Source organism: Lagopus leucura, unplaced genomic scaffold, assembly GCF_019238085.1.
Source record: "Lagopus leucura isolate 7727_CA_CO unplaced genomic scaffold, USGS_WTPT01 Super-Scaffold_100055, whole genome shotgun sequence".
Taxonomy (NCBI): Eukaryota; Metazoa; Chordata; class Aves; order Galliformes; family Phasianidae; genus Lagopus; species Lagopus leucura.
This window is the reverse complement of record NW_024962301.1, coordinates 960,355-984,020: the sequence shown is the minus strand read 5'-3', so window position 1 is coordinate 984,020 and position 23,666 is coordinate 960,355. Positions and strand designations below refer to the sequence as shown.

Here is a 23,666-nt window from a genome sequence, read left to right as displayed (position 1 = left end):
ATCCTAGGAGATGCTCCTTCCTTACAAATAATCTGGGTGCTGCTGAAGGCTGGAAGCTGCAGAGCTGTTGTCTAGAAGTGCTCGTGGTACGTTTTCAGTTTGTGGTGACTGTTTCCATATCTCCCCAAATAAAAGGGTTATGAAGTACTGAGTGGATACTCTGTTTTTTCTGTCTTCTAAAGGATCTTGCTTTTCTTTCTTGCATGTGAGTGGAAGTGTTTACACCAGAGTGCAATCAAAATAGCCAACTGCAAGGATGTGTTGAAGTCAAGCTCACAGCTGGTTTTATTCACAATTACACCTTTTGCAACAAGAGAGATGATATTTCTAGAAAAGGAGGAAAGTATATTGAAAGGAGAAGAGTTAGAAGGTAACTGGAGCCAAACGGTAGAAACCCACAAGAGCTGCACTGGTTCAGGCATTGTGTGGTCAGTGGTCACCGACCACAAGATATATATTTTTCATTCCACTTTATTGTAGCAGAATTTGAACATGACTTAAGGAAAAAACTAAGGTTTCTTGGGGCTTTAGGTACAAAACCTTTGTGTGGTCTTTTTCTGTAAGACAAAATGATTTTTAGAATTAAAGTTCAATTAAAAATGAATAAATAAATACCATTTGCTTCCTCCCTCCTTCTCTCCCTCCTCTCTTTCTTTCCTTGTTTCTTTTCCTTCCATCCTCCTTTCTTTTCTTCTTCCTTTTTATTTATTTATTTATTTAATTTAATTTCTAAGCTGTAGGATAAAACTTGTGTGCTTGGCAGAACAAATCCATATGTATTTCAGGGCAGTATTTTGCAATTTTTGCTTTAACAGCCCCAAGTATCTTCTGATGCCAAAGGGGAAGAGGACTTCAATCCAGATAAAATAAGATTCTTGAGCACAGAAAACTGTACTCAGATTTATGGGCCAGATCTAACGTTTGAGCTCCCATGCCAAAAGCTGTGCATTCCACATGTGCAGCATGGGGTGTTGCCTGACTGGCTGCTTCCAGGGTCAGAATGCTGAGCACCCACCCAGTTACCCTGCAATCTATTCCAGTAAATAAACTCGGAGTTTTGTTCTCAGAATGTGTTTGCCAAATGTTATTTCCATGTTTACTTTGCCTTTTAGCCTTAAATCTTTTTTAAAAAATATTCTCTGGTAGTATTTTTATCCTGTATCTTATTTCACACCTCTTAATAAGCTGAATTCTTACCAAGCGAGCACAACAACATCTGAAGATGAAATCTATCTCTTTGATGGCATGAAACCATGACCCAACAGGCCCACTCTTTGCCTGGAGGGCTCGCAGGAGATTCATGTTAGCTTATTCAATCCTTTAGAGACTCAGGTATATTTATTCATAATGCAAGGTATCTAGCAGACATCACAATTCTTTCCTCTTTGAGTTCGAAAGTAATTTGCAATTAAAAATATTTGCTATTTTGCTCCATTCCAGAATAGTTTCAGTTGTCATTTTCTTCTTTCTGTCTTTCCAAATAGCTCATTTGCTTCAATCCTACAGGATATTTAAATGAGGCTTTTCAGCTGTGTCTCACAGAAACCAGCAGGGCATGCTGGTGCACAGAACTGTTCTTTATCACCAACTAAAAATAAACACACTCCTTTGTCTTCCTTTGGTAGCTGCCTGTGTAAGGTCCTGTTGGCCAATTCACTTTCTGTGGAGATTTCTACCACTCACTCACATGTCAGGTTCTCAGAGGCTTCTATCGCATAGGAAGTGTTCTCATGATTTAAAAAAAAATGAAGTGAAAGAAGCGAAAAGTTGCTACCACGTCAGCAGTATCTTAACTCTCAAACAGGATGGCATGTATCGAGCTGCCTAAAGCTTTAATTATTAATCTTATTTATTACCATTTTTAACAACTTTCATTGTGAGCATCGCATTTTCTTGAGAGTAACGGTTTGCATTTGGCTGTGGTTTCAATTCGCCCCTTCCAGTTATACCTGAAATGTCATCTGAATACCGCTGTGGCATGGGAAAGAAGGCAGTTTACTGCTCTGCTCCTGAACTGGTTTTCTTCTTCCATCCAAAGCTGCATTTTAAAGAACTTCCTTGTACGTTCTGGAGTTGTTTGCTGGCCATTTAAACTTCACATGACCAAGTTAAGCAATTTTTTGTTCCTGCCCCCTCGCTTCTCTCCCTGCTAAGGGCACTATGCCAGGTAGAATTGCTCATTATAAGTCATCAGGCACCTTTGGTGCCATCCTTTCTTTCTCCATTCATTCCTCTGTTCATACACTGGTCACTGTTCTTTCTCTGCTTCTGCTGCTGTGTCATTCGTTGCAGTAAGAGATGGCCTCTTCCCCTTCTCAGCACTGTAAGACCTTATCTGGGCTCCTCTTGCCTGCCCTGCTTCCTTTGCTGCTTCTCTTCCAGCCCAGAAAACAAGGAGCTGCTAAGAAAATTCCTCTGGTTCTTGACAAAAATATATAAGCACTTTCTTTTAACTCCATGTACAGATTTCCTTCTGCTGCCTGAGTAAGTGTGATGTCTCATTCCTGCCAATATAACTCTCCTATTAATCCTTTTTTTTTTCTCTTTTCTATTTGCGAATGTCACGACCTTCTGTTAATCTGAGTTCTCCACAGCAGTTGGAAGATTTCTTTAAATATTATCTCGTAGGTGCAAAAATAATTCCCCAGACTGGCTTTCCAGGTCATTAATCCTTCCTCAAACTGCTCCTTGATAGGTAAATTTACTGCAATATTCCCACAAAGAAGTACATTCCTGGGAATTCCCATGTGCATAACTGTCAGAGATATGTCAAAACATTGGCCTCTGCCATGTGCATGCTTTTCAGAACTCCCCCCAAACCCTAACACCAACACAGCTGTGTGGGATGTTTAGTCACGGAGGTAATCCTGGTAGCATCAACAGATTGAGTCAAGTGAAGCCACCCCTATGTGGAGGAATTTCACTATTCCTGCAGTGTAGCTACCATGGGGCCTGGCAGCACATCTAGAGATGGGGAAAAGGAACAGAATCCCCTTGAAGTCCCAGCAGCTCATCCTTGCTTCTGTTGATTGCAGAAGGACAACGTGTAAATACTGGGGAGCTGTAACACTGTAAAAATCTCAGACAGTGTCAGCTGGAGAGGTTTGGAGTCATGTGGGATGCAGTTGTCTTTTGTGCGTGATAAAATAATCTGTTACTCATTTTGACTAAAAATATATTTAGTTTCTATAGCTATCGCTGTAGTTAGAGGTGGCTGTAAGCAGACTGCCTAGATTTATCCTGCAGTGTTTACTGATACTGGTGGAGAACAGAGATGGCTAATTCAAAGTCTACCGTCTAATCACTAATTTCTTAAACTATGGGCTTCACGAGTTACTTCTCTACACGCAATTCTTTCCCTGATGTATTTATTTTCCTTACAGGGAATTGCTTCAGAGGCACAATACCTTGTTGTAAAAGTGGGGTAACTTTTTGTCTTTACAAGGAGTTATTGATGTAGCCAGCCCTGTATCTTAATGCATTAAAAAGTTAGTTAATAGTCAATTTATAGATGATTAATGTTTTTTAAGTATCCAAAAGAACTATTTTGCAATGGATTTACTGTCTGATTTTTAAATGCTTTTTTTTTCTCGTTAAAATGCTGTTAATTTCCTTATGCCTATGATCTGTTTTCTTTCTTTTAAGACTTGAGTTTGTAGAAGCAAAGACATTTGGTTTAAAAACAAAACAATTATATGTTCTTATTCATAACCACTTGAACAAAAAAATGTAATTATTGGATGAATTAAATAACGCTCAAGAGATGCATGAACCTCATAAAAAGTAGACAATGAGCCTACTGGAATCATGTCCAAAATGAGCTGTGTGGCTGCCTCGTATTGCAAAACTATGCAATAACAGAATGCATGAATCATGGACAACAAACTCCTACAATTCTTTGAGTTTCAGTATTCCTCAATAAAATTACTAACTTGAGTAGAGTTTATTTAAGAGCATCTCATGGCAGGGTGGGGTACATTTGCTCGCATTATGTTCATAATTTGGGTCTCATCATTCTCTGCCATCCTATCCTCATTAATGGGTACTGTGGGGATCTGGAGAAGAAAATGTGAGAAAATGTGAAAATGACATTGGTTAAATTAAATATGAGACAATCATTGCTTACACTGCAAAGGCTAGAATTTATTCCAGTGAATAACAATGGTGTCTATCTCAGTATGAAAAATTAGGAACATTTACATAACATAAACACTAAAAATGATCACAGTTTACCTGAAACTTTTTCTCAGGACCCCCAGATAAAACGAGCAAGCTCTGATTTTATCCCATGGAGGTTAAGATACAAACACAAGGATACATGATTTTAAAATAAACTTTGAATTACCCATATGATAAGCTTGCAACCCTTCGTTTTTTACGTCCTTTAGATAAGCGAAGTCCTTATAGATTTATCTTTATTATGGTGTAAGACTAAAAAAATAGAATTTGAGCAGAGAAATACAAGATTATCTTTCTCTTATTGATTTTCATTGCCTTTCTGAAGTAATTTGTATTGATTGTGCCTTTGTAGTACCCGGATGTCAGGGAAGAAGCTAATTTCTAAGAAAACTGGAGAATGACAAGAGGTAGAATTACACAGAATCGTGAATATAGGCACCATTGCTGTATTTCAGTTTGGTTTAGGGCACTCTCTCCTTTAGAAACGTGTGCCTGCCTCTTGGCAATAATGATCGGAAAGAAAACAGCAACTGAGAGGTGAGTTCTTTTACAGCTTGCTCTTCTAAGCCTTTGTTTTACCTAGAAATAAGTTACATTTGAGCTGAAATGTCAAACACTTCTTCTTTTTGACACTGACAAAAGCTGGCTGACCTCCAGTTCTGCTTCTGTTGTAAGAAGTGCCAACCCCCCACAGCCAGTCAGGAGGGCCCTGCCTCAATGCAGTGCTCAGGACAGCTGGGTTCCTCAAGTAAATGTTCTTGTCGTGGATTGGAGGTACTTAAAAACACTGCAAAGTTGGCGTGCTTTAAGACAAAATAAAACCAAGTAATCGCTTGACAAATCTTAGCTTTGCTTTGGCCTCCTGACACCTCTGTCTCTTCCTTCATGTTTAGTTTGAAGCAGAAGCAACACCTGCTGGCGAAACCAAAGTCTGGGAATCTCTGTGCTGTCCTCCTGGAAGAACAGGTTTGATCATTACTGCGGGTCTAGGTAAACTGCTTTAGAATGAAACACTCCTGCCTAGCACTGTGATTCTGGAAGGTGTCTGTAAGGACAGGTGACTGGTTGTTCCATTCCCGAGTGCTTATGGAGTCTGTATGGCGAAGGCCAAGCTGAGCCCTGGAGCCTGGAAACTTCAGGGTTTAGTCCTGCAGCTTGCAAATGATTGCACCAGTAGAATTAATTACAAAGTTTCTGTATCTTGCTGTGACTGAAAAACAGTTATTTGGTTAAAGCGGAAAACCAGTTGTTAGAGTTTATGTTCATCGATGAGTTATTAAAAGGCACTAAAAGAAAAGAGGGAATAAAACTTGAATACCCTGAGCTGGGAAACACGTTTCACCACATACCATCCAGGATAATGACGCATGAGCAAGTGTCACTTGTACCTGTGTATGATATTTGCAAGTGGAACAATTTCTGTTTTAAGTAGCACTATTGTTTGAAGACAGCATGGGAGCTTTACTGATTGGGAGCTGTGGATGACTGGACGGTAAATATTTCTTGTCTGTGACAACTGAGCATAATATGAAGTCAAGTAACTGGTAAAATAGTAAGAGAGATGCTATCTCTTTTTTTTTTTTTTTTTTTTTTTTTTTTTTTTTTTTTTTTTTTTTTTCCCAGTTTAAAACAATGTAAGCTTTGCAATGCAAGCAGCAGATCTTCAACTTCACAACGTTCCCTCATTAACGGAATGCATCATTAATGCAGCTACACAAAAGGACTTGTAGTTTAAAGAGTTGCCAGCTTTCATAAGAAACCTGAAAAAAAAGGCCAAAGCAGCTGAGTGGGAGTACATTAAAATTTCTCCCCATGAAAATGGATTTGAATAATAGGTAAGGCTCCAGTGTGTGTTGTCTTGAGATCATGAGCAAATTAAGCATAATAAGTCATCTCTACCTGGAAGATCCAGAGCAGAAATGCTGACCAACGCTTGGAGGGTGAGCAGTACATGGAGAAACATGAATGCACTCTTCTGCAGTGTTTAATTCTGCACACTGTGGTTAGATTTCTGGGATAAGTAATAATGGGATCCTCAATTTCAAAGCGTTTTATAAGATTTTTAGAAAAAATATTATAAGGGATTTTATTTTATTCCTGAAATGTAACACTTTCTTTATAGAACTGTTTGTAGTACCCTAGGCGTTATTTAAGGATGGGTTGGATAACTGAAGCTGTAACTGCCGTTTTTCAGCCTTTCTTGGTTAACACACGTTGCTTAGTGTATTAATGAGTGTCACATTGTGTTCTCTGTTTACCAGAGTTGTTTCTAAAAGTAACAGAGGTAACATGGCCCCAAGTACTCTACTTTCCTGGTTTTGGATCCCAGGATGCAGGAAGCACTCACTCAAACATGGCAGTCTGAGTACTTTGTCAGCTTTGCTGCCTAACAGCTCAGGTCTTTCTCAACACCTCTTTGTCACACTGATTCTCCTAAACCAAAGGGAGGTGAAAGTCTCTCCTTACCATGAGTCTAGAGTTTGTGTGGCCATGTGGTAAGTTTGAAGAAATAAACAATTTTCATCTGTAATCCAACGTGAATATTGAAACGGTCTTTGGAAACCCTGATGTAGTGCGGTGCTTGTGACACGACATGAACGAGATGCGATGAACTGCACTTGTCCAGGGGTGGGTTGGGTGGGAATGTTGGGCCCAAAGTCTCTCACACTGCGTGCGCAATTTACATAAGCAGCAGTGATGTTTATGTCAGAGATCTGTTACTGTGAGGTAAATCCAAACTCCATTCCGTCATTAGAATAGATGCTAATCTTTTTAATTTATTGCAAAGCAAAGTGAATTGAAAAAAAAAAAAAAAAAAAAGATGCCTAGGTAAGATTGAAGCCACGATAAGGAAAGCTGCCACGAAGCACAGAGAGCTTTTTGCCCGTGAAGCAGATCTCAGTACGCGCACTGCCCCAAGCCAGGAGTGCCGCCCAACGTCGGGGCAGTCACGATGCCTCCGTGCCGGCCGGGTGCTCCCAGGTGCACGGGAAGGCAGCTCCCAAAGGGCCCGGATGAACCATTACAGCAGACCCGGCACACCGGGGCTGCCAATGCGTTCCTGTACTGGGAAACGGTTCGCGGAGTCCGCAGGTGCTGCGGAACCCCGCCGGCTGGAAGAGGCTGCATAGCGACGGCGCGGAATCCAGCCCGCAGCGCGCTCCGCCCGCCCGCCTCGCAGCCCTCTGAGGGCGGCGCCCACCAACTTCCCCCCGGCACCGCTGACGGCCGGCAGCGCGCAGCGCCCCCAGCGGCCCGGAGGTTCTTCGCGACGGAGGAGGGAGGGGCCGGGGGGAGCCCCGACGCCTTGCCCCCGCCCTCCGCCGCGAGTCACGTGGGGAAGCGCCGGCCAATGGCGAAGCGAGATGCGGCTGGCGGCCGCCATTGCTGTCAGAGTGGAGAGAGGCAGAGGCGAGTGTGTGAGGAGGAGCGGGTGAGCGGGGCCGCCGTGCGGGTAGCACCAGGCGGAGGGGGGCGAGGACGGGCACGGACAGCGCTCCGTCTCCGGGCCCGGGCCGCCGCCCGCCTCCCGCAGCACCGGGAGACCCGCACGGAGCGTAAACAAGGCGGCGGCGGCGGCGGCGGCGGCGGCGGCAGCAGCAGCAGGAGGAGGAGGAGGAGGAGGAGGAGGAGGAGGAAAACACCATCCACCCACCGCCAGCGGCGGCAGCAGCGAGGGGCGGCCGGGCGGGGCGGGGAGGGACACGGGCTCCGCACAGCGCCCCCCGCCCGCCGCCGCCACTGCCCTCGGCCCTCCCCCGCCCCGCAGGGACCGCCGCCGGACCGCAGGAGGAGCCCCGAGCCCCGCCGCGGCCGGGGGGGCCGGCGCTGGACGCGGAAGAAGGGCCCCGGGCCCCCCCGCCCCCCTCCTCCCCTTCTCCTCCTCCTCCTCCGCGGCGCTGAGGCGGCCTGGAGGCCCGCGGGAGGGCCGCCCCCCGCCGCCGCCGCCTGCTGAGCGGCCCCCGTCGGATCGAGCCCCCGCCGGAGCCGCCTGAGCGGCCGCCGCCCCCCGTCCGCGGAGCTCCCGGGGCAGCGGGCAGCGGCCGGCAGCGCCCGCAGCCTCCCCCCGTCGCCGGGCCCCGCTCCCCAGACATGCCCCGCGCTGGGGCTCGCCGAGGATCATGACTGCAGCGGCCAACTGGGTGGCGAACGGGGCCAGCCTGGAGGACTGCCACTCCAACCTCTTCTCGCTGGTGAGTGCCCGAGGAGGAGAGGGGGGAAGGGTGGGCCGGGACGACGGCTCGCACCGGGCGCTGCCGGTTTGGCGCCGGGTGCGGCTGCCGGGGGCTTTATAGCCCGGGCCGTGGGGCTGCTCCTCCGCTGGCCCCTCCCCCGGCGCGGCTCCCCGCGGCCGTGTCGCTCCGTGCGCGGCTCCGCTCGGTGCCCCCGGGCCGGTGCTGCTCTGTGCGCGATGACGGCGGGGCGGCAGCGGGCGGGCGCGGGGAGCTGCGCGGATCTCAGTCAGCTCCCGGTACGGCCACGCCTGGCACAGAGCCTGCCCCGAGACACGGCGAGTGCAGAAATAATCGTTCATTCCTTCTCTGGAGAGAAACAACCGAAGATGTTGTCTGCCGGATAGTGTTGCTGCTGTATTTCTGTATCGTTGGTAATTGGCAACTTTTGTACTTGGGCTGATTGTTTGGTTTAATGGTGCGGGAATTACGCTATCGGTTTTGGCCAGCACGGGGTGCATGGTCTAAATTTATCAAGACTCTTTCCACTCAGGGGCAGCGTCCATTAGAAGCCAGTTTACCAGCAGACTGTGCACCTGCTGCCCACAGCCCCTGCCCTGGCTGGGCATGTCCGTGCTGGGGGGCCTGGCAGCCGGGGGAGTTGGGAGGGACTTGGTGTGTGCATGGGAATGTGTAGTGTGGGGTGGGGATGGCGGGGATGTTGGGTCCTTCCCCATGTGAGCACTGGAGGTGGCTGCTGGTGGCATCTCTCATTTCCAGCAGAAAGGAGGAGGGTGCTGTTGGCTGTCTTGCAAGAAGGAAGGGGAAGAATAAAACGGACTGGAAATGTGAATGATCTTTTTGTTTGATGTCATTTTGCCTTTCTTTGCCCTGTGTTGATTGTTTTGCCTCCGTCTGCTTGCTTCTCTGTTATTTTGTTGCCTTTATTTGTTATTTTGTTCATACCTATGGAGAATGTGGGGCAGGAGCCCTCAGTGCTCAGCTGCTGGGAAACAAGCCCGGAGCTCCTTCTGTGCGAATGAATGCTAGACTAATTTTGGCTTTTTCGTGTACTGTTTCATCACCTGGCCTTGTGCATGGGTTTTTCCTTGGCGGTGCCCTCTGAGCAATAACTGTGTGTAGGAAGCAGTGCTGTGTGTGCAGAGGTGCAGGAGCTGTTGCAGTGACTTTGAATGTCCTGCTCTTGCATGTGAAGGAAAAATGGTGAGCGTGAGGGACGTACAGATGGACAGAGGAGCGGAGCGCTCTCTGCTTTGTGGAAGGAGCAGTGAGATCCCCCTTTATTCATGGAAAACTGATTATTTTTGATGTGTGTAACTTTATGTGGTTGCAAACTGCAGGTCTGCCTTTGGTTAAAAAAAATAGTGGCATGCAATTAGCATACATCACAATATGAGGCTACTTCGCAGTGACTGCAGCTTGGTCTGTCTGCTTTGTGTTTCTCCCTGCTGGGCAGGGGAATGGGAACTTTTGAAATAGGGCTGTGATTCCATCAGAATGCAGGTGGGCTTCATAATAATTATGAGTTTAATGTGTGATCTCTTCTTTTCTCAAGTAATTTTGTGGAAGGTATCCTTACTTGTAATGTGGTACTATGCATCCAACTGTAATGATTACATTATTTTCATGGTCTACTTGCAAAAAAAAATATATATCCATTTTATATATACTTGTATATACATATACAAATGCAGTAACTGTCAGTGTGATTTGTTTTCAGTTGAATTGGTACTTGTTATGGTGTATGTATCAGTGAAGGATACCAAGGAAGGAAGTAGGGACGGGGAGTCTGTGGCCAGCAGAACTGACCTTATAACCTCAAATTGTCACGTTCATGTAAAAACGTACAAAGTGTTAAAGGTACAGTAGTAGGGATTGCTAATTGGAGGAAGTTTTGCTCTTCATTTACTCTTGCAGTGCAACAGAACAGAAACATTGCACAAATGAATCAGCTGTTGATGGGAACTCATTCATCCCGTAGGAGTGAGGTGAATTACTGAGCTGCCTGAAACCCATTCTGCCATGAGTATTACAGTTCATTTTTAATCTCCAGCTTCGTTTTGGGCTTGAATCAAAAGGTGATGTTCTTGCCTGGAGAATGACAGCTCAGAAATAGTACTTCTGTTTGCTGGTGTTGGAGCAACGTTTCTTCCCACAAATGTTCCCTTTGTCTGAGGAGGAACAGCAGCTCCTGTGCCAGAGGAGCTGGACTGTGCTGTGTGCCTGAGGTTGGCAGTGGCTTCGGGGTGTTTGGCAACCCATCATTTCCAGCTTGTTTGTCTGTCAGCTGTAGACATTCTTTAGAGAGATGGTAGGCGCTGCTGTTTGTTTGGATTTTCTTGGGGAAATATTTTTGAAAGTATCTTGCTGTCGTGAAAAACATTTTCCAAAGCTTTCTAGTAACTGGTTATGTTTTGTCAGCGATGCCCTGAATGTGTAGAGGCTCTTAGTTTAAAATATGTCACCTGAGGGGACGGCATAGTCTTAAGGTTATAAAATGAGCTCTGATCATGCAGGTGCCAGAAGTGATGTCTGATACCTGCAGTGGTGTTCAGGCATGGCGTGAGGGGCTGCTCTCCGTGCTGTGCTGTGCTGACAGAGGAAGCAGAACCACTGTGGAAAGTGAGTTAATGTGTGTGCTTGGTCAGGCAGGCAGAATAGAACCTCAGTGTCTGCCCTGAACATAAAGCGTTTCTTAGTGAGGCATTATGAGGGTCACAACGTGCCTCGGATGGCAGCCTGTCTGTCCTGTGGTGCCTGGCAGGTCGGTGGCGTGCTCATTAAGAGCCCATGTTGTCTGAAATCTGTTGTCTCCCACAGAGCAATAGGAGGAGTTGTATTTGTCCTAACTCTGTTTTTGCAGCAGTAGTCAAAATGTCTGCTGCTGGAGAAGAACGCCTGTTTGTCAACAGTGCCTAATAAGCAATTGTTAAGGGGCAGTTTATTTAAATACCGAGTGTTGGCTAATAACTACTTAGGCCACATGTTCTGAAGTAATGCCCTTTGTACTGAAACTTCAGTCCAGCTGGCAGACAGTCTTCCTGTGTAAATCCTGTATCATAAAAGTAGTTGTACTGAAATTAATTTGATTTTATTTTTTTCCTGTGAGTAAGGGCTGACGGTATGGAGGTGAAGGTGTGTAGGGAACGTGGGGCTCTTAGCTTGCATGGCCAATTGAAACTAGTAATTATCAGGACAGTCAAAGACATTCTGGAAAATGTTGTGGATGCCCCATCCCTGGAGGCATCCAGGGCCAGGCTGGATGTGGCTCTGGGCAGCCTGGTCTGGAGGTTGATGACCCTGCACGTAGCAGGGGGTTGAAACTACATAATTGTGGTCCTTTTCAGCCCAGGCCATTCTGTGATGATAAAGGCTGTGATTCTGTGATTCTTTTGCCTGCCTGTACTGCAATGGTGGATCAGGAGACACAAGACAGCCCTGCAAAACTGGGCCGAGGTTGCATAATGTCTGCTGGGCCAGGAGGAAGAATGGAGCCAAGGGTGTCAGGAGTGACTGTGAATTTGGAACAGCTTTTGTGTGATGAAAGACTGGATGCTGTAGGAGTCTTCAGCCTGGAAAGGACTTGGTTTTGTGCTTGGAAAGTGATACGTATTTGTATAATGCTTTGTAGAATCTACTGTCAAAGAGGTTGTGAGCAGGTGTTTAAATGCATTCTCCCAGGATCCTGCTGCAGGAGAGCTCTGAGTGGCAGGAGTTTGTCTCTGCTCCACATCGCCTTCCAATGCGATTTACACACCCTGAGGGTCACTGGGGTTCTGCTTCTAGTTCCCAAGCAGAACAAGCTTCCATCAGCGAGACTTGCTGCCATTTTAGTAGTGAAACTGAAAGGAGCCAAGGGAGTCTGAAATGGCATTTGAAATATCTTCTTTAAGGGTTTTCAAGGCATCCTGAAATGAAGATCAGGAGTGCTGTAGAGGCACTCTTTGGTACCTTGCGTAATTGTCAGTAAAAGACTTCATAGTAAACAGTTGATTGCACAACCAAATCCATAGGCAGTAGTAAATTAACCTGGCCCTGCTCACCGGATTATCTGAGCAGCAGGCTGTTACTGTGGCTGTGTCACGTTGTGGTCAGGATATTGCTTCTTTCAGGCTTTATGTAGGTGTGAATTTACATAGATGTATTCACAGAATGGACTTAACCTGTCGAATTTTCCGTCAGTATTTGATTCTTTAGTTACCTTTTATCCTGAATTTTATTGGGTAATGGGATGGAAGTGGAAAAGTTCCCTTCAAGATCTTTTTGGAAAGCAGTCAGAGAACATTCAGGAGTTCCACGGAGCCTATTCAGGTATGAGTTTAAACAAGTGAATGCAGATTTCTAAAGAGATTGGGACAGAGCAGCATCCAAAGTGTGTCACATCCAACTTGCCCACCTTTGGGAGTGGAATTAATGACTGAGTTAGGTAAGTAACCTTTTCTGCATGCTGCACAAGGAAATTGAGTGTGTAGGAGTTACATTTGCAGCTCGGGACTGAAGACCTGGACTAGCTGGTGGGAAGTGTCTGAGTGAGGCTCTGTGAAATCCTGCTTAGTTCTGAACGTGCACATCTCCTGCAGCTGTGAGTCTTCCAGTGACCACGTTCTGCTGCTGGTGACAGCACTGTGCCTTGGGGAGGGAGCTGCCATGAATGTGGACATGAGACCCAACTATTAGGCTGACGTGTTTGTTATAAAACAAACAAAAACAACTGCTGATCAAAAATTGTAACTTTCACTTGCTTATCCGGCTGAAAAGATTCAGTATTTGTGGGGTGTTCTACATCATTGTGCAATACTGACATCACAACCCTAGTTAACAAGAACATTTTGATCTTGAGTCCTTTTTTTTTTTTTTTTTTTTCTTTTTTCCATTCTCTGCTTCTGAGAGCACTTCCTCATGTGGAAGCGTTAAAAGGAGGAACTTTTCAATGCTGCATGTGAAGCTTTCTGCTATTATTTTCCTTCTTTGCAATGCAATTGTCTTGAAGAAATCTATGGAAATGGAAATCTTTGAATTTTAGGGGAGAAACTTTTGTGAGCTGTATCTGCTGAGTGCTGAACTAATTGCCTTTGGTCACTGGATGGAGAGACTTTATGGATTTCTTTTTTTTAAGTATTCATAACTGTCCCTTTGGTGTGGTGTGTAGATTGCTCTTCTGTAAGTGCTTGGAGGTATCGGTGTGACCGGAATGGCATGCTTGTAAGAAGTTAAACACTTAGGCCTGTTTGATAAGCTTTCTGGTTATGGGGTGAGAACTCTCCACCTTGTTTCCCATCTCCCTTGCTCACTGCAGGGAACCCGCTCACCTCATGTGTACCTCCTTGGCCAGGACAGCATCCTTCTGCTGAACATCCCTGCTCATCTCAGGAGTGCTGCTGCAGTTTTCTCATCCTGTGACTGGGATCATTCTGCTCCTCTCCATTCTTCTCTTACTGCTCCATCTTCTCTGGTTACTGTGATTTTGCTTCCAGAGGCTTTGGTCCTGTGCCTTCTCTGCCTTTTATTTTTCATTCTGCATTGACTCAGTGGTATCTCCTGCAGTGCCATCCAATACTAACAACTAATTCTCATTGTGGTTTTGTTTTTTTTTCTAATTGTTTCTTCCTAATGCAGGAATGTTACCAATGTTACCACTCTATGCCTGCACGCTCAGAGGTTTGTAGAACTGCATGGCAGTTTTCTTAAACTTGTGAGTGTGCTCCTGCAGGCAGCCCAGTAACATGGGTAGGGGGGTGTCTTTGGGGCTGACCAGTATAGCATTACACTCTTTCAAATCTCTGTGTTCCTCTACTGCTCTGTGAGCTGTGAGCTGCTTCTGTACTCACTGCTAATTTGTGGCTTCATTCCCTTTCCTGAGCGGAATCGCAATAATGTGTATAGAAATGTGATTTGAGTGCTTGGTGGCATTCTCTCCTTTGTTTCTTTGAAACAGGAAGTTTTATGGTGCTGCTGCTACATAATGTGCCTCTAGGCAATATTTACATCAACGAGGTCAAACATGCAAATACCTCGTCCCTGTGCTAAGAATTAGATTTAATCATACAAAACTGGAGAAAAATGGACAGTCCTCACCAGTTAAGGCTTTTATTTAAAATAAGACACATTTCTATATCACTTTTCAGTAGGAACTTTCCTCTGCTTTCTTTTATCAGCCCCTGTGGCAGTGCTGTGTACTGCTCTTAGCTTTCTATGACAAGTCAAAAACATTATAGGAAGAAGGAGCGCTTTTTCCCCCCCAGTGTTCCTTTCCCTGCCCTATTGCCCATGGCAGGACTCAGCTCCCATGTACACCTGCATCAGGGAACTCCTGTCCCCTCTTATCCCCCCAGCACTGCACCCCTCATTCCCTTGCCCCCCCTGTTCAGGCAGCAGCACGGATTGAAGCTGGGTATGAGTGGCTGTGCAGGAGAGGAGACTGAAAGCTCATTCAGTACAACTTCATTTAATTCATCCTTTAGTTTTAAGAGACTTGTGCTGCAGACGTTGCCTTGTTGACTGTTCTTACGGCTCCATGTTTGCCCACAAAATACAGTATTTTGACAGAATGGCGGATTGAGAAGAAAATTTATAGGAAACTCTTCTGTGCTACTGATCCAGGCATTGAAAACCTCCTGCCTTTTGGTAATGTATTACTGTGTGACAGTATAAAACCATGTTTTTTTTCCTCTTTGGAGCCTTTGGTTTGCTAGGAAGTGCTGAGCCTGTTTTGTCCAGCTGCAGTCTCTTGCTGGTGGGTTCTTGTAAGTCTCAGCTCCTGCATGGCTGCTGTGTTCCACAACTTGTAGCTGATTCTGGGGAAGCTATAAAATCCTTTCCAGGAATGCCTTGTAGTAACTGTGCCAACACCTTTATACAGAAAACAATTTATTTGCTGACAGAGGAGGCTAATTGGTTAAGTTACCTTTTCCTGAGTTTGCCCAATGTTTCTCATGATCAAATTTTGTCTTTAAATAACATTTTGAGCTAGTGAATTTCCAGAATTTCCTTCTGGGAGGAGGTGCTGGGTTCATATGTGTGCAGGAGTGACAGTAAGAAAACTGGCAAAAGGAACCTGCATGACCAGTCATGTAGTGGATTTATTTGTACTTTCTATGTTAAGGAAGATTTGTATAAAAGAGTTCTTGAGAGAGGTGTGTTTTTTTTCTCCTCCTGGTTTTCCTTTTTTAAGGGGTTTTGGCAGGCAGCTCAACAAGCAGGGCTTTGCTTGGTGCTCCTGCTGGCGTTGGTGCCGTGCGGGTCGGGCTGTGGGTGCCGCTTGTGCGTGGAGCAATCCCTGAGCTGCTGTTCCCACAGCCGTGGTGCTTGGTGGTGGTGTGACAGTGTTCTGAGCTCCTGGTGCAGATTTATTTTTTTATTTTTTGCATAAAAGAAGGAAAGGAACTGCATTCCTGAACTCAGTGGGCCAAAGTTTACTCTACTTCAGTTGTTATTTCCTTTCCTCCTCCCCCTTCTTCTTCTTTTTTTTTTTTAACTGCTCGTGTGTTAGATTACTCTGTTTGGGAAACATCTGATAGTCCATTGTAAGACTCTGATGTTTGATGTTTGATATTTCCTTCCTTCAGTTAAAAATAAAAGGTTGAAGGAAGAGAGAAGAATCCTTCACTTTCATATTTGCTTGTAACTTGGCTCTCTTGTGGCTGCTGACATGTGTTCTGCTTTCTTTTTTGAATACGTTGGATAACTTCTCTGTAAGAGAGGTTTTATTTTTTAATTTGGAACATGGGCAGTTCCTTAGTGCTGGTGATGGCTTTTTGAAGGGAGCTGCAGACCTGATCATTCAGAGCGAGGGAAAGGATTCTTTGGCAGTCCGTTGCACGTGGGTTTGATTTCTGCGCTGTTAGAAGCGCTGGAAAAGCGCAGTGGTGGTTTTCATTTTCTCTGTTCTCAGCTATATAATCAGAAGTTAAAACACAGTTGATTCCCCGTGTGAAGGAGCTGGTCGGTGCTCTGTGGAACTGTGTGGTTCTTTAGCCTGCTCTGTGTAATTGCAGCCATAGCCTGCAGAAGTTCAGGGAACACAATATTAGGGAGAAGTTACCACAAGTTCTTGTTTAAGGACGTGAACCGCTAAAGGAGAATTTTACAAGCTGTCAGAGGAGCTGGATTACACATTAGTAAGTGCCTAACCCTAGGGTTGTTCAAGTTGAAATAGGGTTTTCAGTTCCTTCTGTCTCTTCTCAGAGGAGACATTTTGCTCGCAGACATTGCGGCATACAGCAGTGTATCTGTATTTATGCTCCTTGTTCAGTTCTGATATAGGTGATTGTTTCTCTTCTTCCTCTCTATTACATAAAAACACCCAAAACAGAAGCAAAACTCACCACAATTTGTTTTTGAGTGCTTTTGTCTGCTTTTATGTTTAGTGTGGGTCAGTAAGTTCTCTATAGATACGGGTAGATCTTGTCCAGTAGCATCCCATGAGAACTATCTTCCTACCCGTTCCGCACCTGTTTTGTTGTTGAAATGAGCTTTTCAATTTTCCTTTCTCGCACTGCTGATGACTCTAGTGTGGCTGCTTGCAATTCATGGATCTGTAAGGCCCCACGGAGCAGAGGGAACAGGTGTGTGCAGGTGTGTGCCCCCTGGGTTTCAGTAGCACGCTTACTTGAGAAGGTATTGCTGTCATATCTTTAGTATTTCTGACTTGAGAGCATCTTTTCAGGTAGTGGCTGAATCTCTGCCCTTTGGCCACTGGCTGGGTTTACACGTTATCCTTTCAGATCTGTCTGATGAACTTCGTGCAGCCCTTCCTGCAGAGAGGAGCTGGAGAGCCATGCTGAGAGCTGTGTGCTGAGTGCTGCTGGGTCTGCTCAGGGCTGGAGCTTTGTTAACCAAAGCCATTCACTGCACTGAGATCTTGATGGAGCCTGAAGGTTGTCTTGCACGAATTCCTTTTGTTCTGTTTTTCTTGTTTGTGTACCTACACCTTCGATTTATGTCGTGTTTATCTATGCTGAATTTCACATGCTGGCTTGATTTCTTCCACGGTGTGCAATTTTCTTTGCAATGGGCTCTTATCCTCCCATCTCAATTTTGTAAGCAGATTCTGTCAGTTTGCTAGTCTCCTCCTTCATTTTAGTATCTGTGGAAAATCTTGTGAAACACTTGCCTGTACACTGATTCCAGGTGTCCCCTTTTACAATAGCAAATGTGTTCTCTCCTTTTCCCTTTCGGTGGGTGTTAATCTGCAGCAGAACTTTTCTCACTTGACCCGTAGCTATTTGACTAGTAAAAATCTTCTTTAATGTTTATTAGCAATTAGTATGTGCTTTATTAGTCTTCCATTTTCACACATTTTTGCACTACAGCACAAGATCAGCAGATGCTGGGCTATAAGCTGTCTGAGAGATCGGACTCCAGGAAGGTGCTGTTGCTCTTCCTGTATGTCAGTGTGTGCCTGTTTGTCTTCCTTCTGCTGCCTTATTTTGGACTTTTATTTTGGTACTTAACCCAGAAATTGTGTGGCTCTTGGGATACAAATCAGCAATTTGGGCCTTTGTATCAGATTATTTTTTTATGCTTGCCGCTCAGAACTTCTTTGGTAGCTCCTACATCTGCCAGAACTGCTGAAACCTGAGCATTCGTACTGGGATCCTTTTATATTTTCCACCTCAAATTCCTTCTGAGACTGCTCTGACTTGTGTTTTCTGAAACAATCCCTTAATCTTCCTAGCTGCCTTCCTCTCCCTCGTACATGGGATTGTGCTGACAGCTGGGAGACAGAAAAAACCCTCCTTCCTGTCACTACTGTTTACTTCTTAAGCATGATAGCTCACTGTTGGTTTGTGGCTCTTAATAATGGTATGTGTGGATGTTTTTAGAAGTATTTTGGTTTCTCTGGTCTTAAGCACTAAGATGCAGTATCTCAAATGATCCCAGGTATGAACTCCATCGGGAATCCTTCTGATAATAGGACCTTGGTTACCTGGAGGAGATAAGAGCTGGCACACTGTCACACATGGCTCTGGGGCAGCTGTGTGCAGTGGGGTACAGAGAGCAGGGCTGCGTGCTGTGGGGCCAATGTGCTGTGCTGGCCTCTGGTGCTGCATGCGAGGGCACTCAGGTGCAGTCTGGCTTTAAGAACAGGTGGGCAGAGGGGCTGACACTTGTTTTTTCTGGGATTGTTGGTGGCTGTTCTGTGTCCTTTCTCCACTGGACTGTGCCCTCGGGGCAGGGCAGGAACCAAGTCAGACGTGTTGTTCTGCTGCCCAGCGGGTGCAAGTTGTAGGAAATGGCCCTCAGCTGAGTTCTGCTCTTCAGAGCACCGAGCATAACGTGGTATTCCTGTTGGCCATGTAGATGCCATTTTAGTATTGGACTATTATTTTTTTCTGATCTGCCGGTGTTTTTCCTTCTTTTGAATTCAAAGCATGACTAGGTTTGGTACAGATCGTTGCTTATGCGGTTCTTTTCAGGCTGGTCTGCCAGTCAGTGCCCAGCAGATGCCATTCTGGACTCAGTGCAGCCCATTGAGCACAGTGCACTTCCCTTGGGAAAGGAGCAGTGGGGATGAGCCCTGCAGGAAGGATGCACAAACCTGTCCTCTCTTCCCAAATGGAAGGGGAATGGTAATAAGTAGTTTTGTAAGTAGTCTGATTTTGAGAGACTGCATGGGGTGGAGGACGTTTGTTTTATTATTACTTTTTTTTTTTTTTTTTTTTAATTTTAACTGCAAGAGTTAAAAGCCCAGAAATAAAAAAGATGGGAGGGAATGTCTGCACACAGCTGTGTGCTGCTGCTTGGCTCCTTGCTGGAGGAGGTGCTGCTGCCCCAGTTGTTTCCTCTAGCAAAGCAGTCTCTGTTCCTCGGGGTGTACGTGTGTTTTCTTTGCCTTTGTTCTTCCTATTCACTTGACAGGGACTTAGGCAGATGTTACTAAATATTTTATTTAGGTGGGAATGGGGGATAGGAGTTGTTATCAGCGTGTGCTGTTCACCTCCCTGTAAGCACAGGTTGCTGCAGCCTTGTTTGGTCCTCCCTTCATAGTGGGGATGACATAAATGTTATCTGGTGTTTGAATGGCTGAGTACAGTGTGAAATGATATTTTGTTGCTGTGTGAGAATGATGTAGTGAAATGGAACACTCAGAACCAAAACAGATGGTGCTAATCTTGAATCTGTCTGCAAGATCTTATAGCATTTAATTAAAATGGTGGTGTAATTCCCATGGCACCTTTAACTACAGTTTAAATTCCTGGACTATGAACTAAGGGCTTTCTTATGCAGATTTCTCCTCCTGTGAGTAGTCCTTAGTATGAGTCTCCAGTGGCTTCAGCACAGCTACTTACTTGAATGGAGCTCTCTAAGATGCGGCTAATAAAATTGGCAAATATATTTGAGACACTTACATTTTCTGTGTTCCAATTCAAAGCATAAATTGTAGATTAAAAACACTCGTCAAGTACAGTTTGACATAAAAGTAAGCAAAAATCAAGACTAGAGAAATGGTTTAGATTTCAGCCACCTTGAGAGGCTGGGAAATAAATCAGGATTCTGAGACACCCTGGACACCTTAGCATCTTTCTTACAAAAAAGGATTTTCTTTCTTTATAGTCCCACGGGCTGACAGTAACTTGTTTGTAGAAGTGCCATTTAGACAGGTAGTTGAGAAGTATTTTAATGACCTTTTTTTTTCTCTTCTTTGAATTGGAGAATTGAGAGGGATGAAAATGACCTGAGCAGTGTCAGACTGAAGGCCTTTGAGGAGGTCAGGGCAGAGCTGAGGGCTGGGCTGTGTCTGCTTCTCTTTGAGGGCTTTCCCTGCCTGTTCTGTACCTCTTTGTCTCCATTTCTGTATGTCCCTCCTGCTTTGGAGGCTCTGGATTGCTGATCTCCCACACTCTAGGGCCTGAATCTGCCTTAGCTTTTTCCACCCATTTGTGCTATATGAAGCAGGAAAAAAAGCCACGTGGTTACATAACTTCATCTGAAAGCTCTGCTGTATGCTTAGTGTGCCCAAACACAAGGTTTTGCATGCCTGGTGCTTCTCTTGCTGTGTTCTGGTGCGATCTGTCCAAGCTCTGCGATAGAACAGGTGGACTTTCTTAAGTCTTCTGGGAGGTTAATTTAGAATTGGTTTATGGTTTGGACTATCTACATCTTGTGGGGAAAAAGCATTAGATGGCGATGAGCACAAGAAAGAGGTGGCAGAAGATCTGTTTTGTTTGTGTTCCATCTGCGAGGACTGCAGAAGAGGAAAATAGTCACAGTGGCTACACAGCACTAATTAAATCCTCAGGGTTGCTGGGAGCGTGCCAGAATCAAGTTGTGCCGTGTGAAATGTTGCTGGGGAATTGTGATTTTTTAGCAGCCGAAACTCTGCCAATCTGAGCACTGTGAGATCAGCAGAAGACCCTGCCTGCCTGTTGTTCTGATTTAAGCCTGAGGGGAGGGGAAGGAATCAGACCTTGGGTTTTATCTCTATTGGGGATTTACGGAGCTGAATGCTGTCTTGGAGTTAAAATGGCTCCAGCCCTCAGCTGCTGCAGATCGCGTGGAGGTGTTGTCTGTATTTAAGGCTGCAGAGTAATGGCTGCAAGAGAAGGTGCAAATTTGCTTTCTCTATCTCTTCTCCCTTGTGTATATAGGGGGTATCAGAGGGTTGAATCTTCTTAGGTCTTCTCTTTTTTTGTTCTATTTGAAGCTGTTCTGCCCTGCAGAGTGCAGTGATTAAGGCAGTCACCCACAAAAAGGGAAGCCTATGTTCTCCTGCTTTGCCAAGAGCCGTGTTGCACTTTTTGGCCATGTGAATGAAAGCATTGACATGGTTGTGTTCTCATTATTACCTATTTCTTGGGTATGTTTCGAATGCATTCAGCTGCCTCCATGGAGTACTGGGTTGGAATGCTGACACTTACCCAATAGCTGCCTATGGTTATATCAGAAGCAGATCTTCAGTGTCTTGGGAATTCTGTTGTTGCAAGCTGAATGTTGGAGATTTGGATGTTGTTGTTAGACAGAGGTCTGATTTCGTTGTTTCCTCACAGGCACATGCAGAACAGCCTTCTCACAAACTCTTCATTCTGTGTCCAACTGCTGTTGACAGAGAAGAATTACATATATTTTTTAATTTGGTTGAGTTGGACGCTTTGCAGCACAACCCTCCAAAATGTTTCCTTACAAAGCAAACAGTCTTCTGCATAACTTGTGATTTACTAACAATGTTGGTTAATTGTAAGTATTCCTAAGTTCCTTCTTCTGTCCTGATTTTTAGTGTTAAGAAAACTGTAACAACTGTAATAAGCTGAAACTGCATGTAGGAGAAGATGCAAGAAACACAATAGATTGCATCACCTGGCAGGACTTTTGCTTTATCCTGCACTCATTTCTAAACAGTTGTGAGCAAAAAGCTGCACGTTCACAGTTCTGTGCTCAGACAGAAACCAGGGCTGCTGGTGTCAGTGCCTGCCTTGGGCTGCTTGAAACCTGCAGCAGCGCTGCCCTCCCTGACCTGCTCTGCTGTCCTGTCTTAGTGGTGTAGGCATTTCCCTGGCTATTTAATGAACCTGGCTTAAGGACTGATCTGAGTGGAGGAAAAAAACTGTTCAATAAATGCTTCTGATTTTTAGTCAGCTCCCCCTGGTTATGGGTGCATGCAGACAGCAGCTCCACCGTAAAGCAGGATGGGGCGAAGCCAGGCGCAGGCTGATGGGAAGGCCAGGCCTGCTTTTGGCAGCTCTGCTCGTGTGTGCTGCCCCAAGGCGATCAGCAGCTTCTGCACAGAGTGTAATTCCTGTTCTGTGTGATGAGGGCTGTCCCTAAGGGGACCCCCTGCCGTGCTCAGCTGTGCCTTTCCCTCCTGCCCCATCTGCACTGCTGACCGCGGATGTTTTTCCATTCCATCTCCAGAGCCATGGGCGGTCTGGGTTGTAATGCCCAGCCTCAGATGGAGGGCTTAGAACTAAGGACTAATGCTGGTTTAAATAAGTGAATATGAAGAGCCTCAGTAAGGGTGCAGGTACCTCAGTGGTGTTAGTGTTAATAGAAAACTGCCTGCAGAGGCACAAGATTTATGCTGCCTGCTGCCATCTTCTCTTGTGTACTACTTCTGTATCTAGATTTTCTCTTGAATTCAGTTGTAATTAACAGGGGGCAAACTCTGGAGGTTCTGAAGGAGGAGTATCAGTGCTCACCTAGTACAGATTTAAACAGAGGGATACATCCAAAGAAATGAGCCAGACAGGCTTCCCTGCTTTGACCAGGACGTGAGATGTCTGAGATATTGCTTTAAGATGCCAGCCTCAGCACCCCCCAAACTTCTCTCCCTTTTCTTGGGACTTGTTGCTCATGCGAGCACTCACTGCCAGCCTAACTCAGCTTGGGTCATTGGCTGTACCTCTCAGCCTGTAGGATTGCTCCCAACGTATGTTGCTGTGATGTTAAATCAGTTGCGGCTCTGGTGGATTCTGTGCACTTTTCTTTCTAGAGATATTTCATCTCTGCTATGGATGGATTGTGCTGGGTGCTATTCTGGGTCTCTCTGGGCGCCCAGAAGCTGTGTATGTAAGAATGTGCCCACTACTTTGGCAGCTGATCTCTGGTTATTGCTGCGCTGACCAACGTGGTGCTATCGCGTATCTTGATTTTGGTTTTGTTTTTCTGTGTTCCTGGTGGATGGCAGCATAGAAACACTTAACGTGTTTTTTCCTTGGCTTCCCTGTGCTGGCACTGATCTCTGAGGCTTTGTGATCTGTGATAATATTTGCTGTGCTGTTTCAGAAACTCCACATGTTCCTTTTCTATGCTGTAGATAGGGATCCATGTAGAACAGATGTAGACGTTTTGGAGAAGCATGTGTAAGTGCTTTCTTTTAGAGTATTATGTCATGTGTGAAGTATTCCAGCACTACACTGCATCCTACTGTGGAAAAAGTAGATTTTTGCCCTTGCCTTTTCCTTGTCCTCCTGCTCTCCTATTTGCTTTCTTTGTGCCAGTAGCATGGTGTGTGTGTTGTGCATATCTTCTGACCTGCTCTCCCATTGCTCCCCAGCACTTTGAGGATGGGCAATGAAGTAGGTGCATGGATTTGAATATGGAGAGCCTTCCATATGCGGAATGTAGCGTGGCTTTTGTAGGAGTGCTGGAGGCAGTAGCCTGAACTTCCATGTGCAGAGTGAAAGGAGAAGCACTGCATTATTTGCAGTTTTTTGTTTTCTTTAGGAGTAAATCTTGGCCCCTCTTTGTGTTCAAGAAACATTTAGACATTGTATTGAGGGATGTGGTTTAGTGGGAAGCATTGGTGACAAGTGGATGGTTGGACTGGATGATCTTAGAAGTCCTTGGCGATTCTGT

General features: G+C 45.4%; 1 protein-coding gene across 2 annotated transcripts in view; it reads left to right on the top strand.

The window, feature by feature from the left end:
- Positions 1-8,248: 8,248 nt before the first annotated feature.
- Positions 8,249-23,666, top strand: part of MED13L (mediator complex subunit 13L) — a 180,822-nt gene continuing 165,404 nt past the window's right edge. For both annotated transcript variants that reach the window (XM_042886174.1, XM_042886173.1), the window contains exon 1: positions 8,249-8,372. In XM_042886174.1, the coding sequence (XP_042742108.1) occupies positions 8,301-8,372 (72 nt within the window). In that variant the 5' untranslated portion in view covers positions 8,249-8,300. The remainder of the gene's footprint in view (positions 8,373-23,666) is intronic.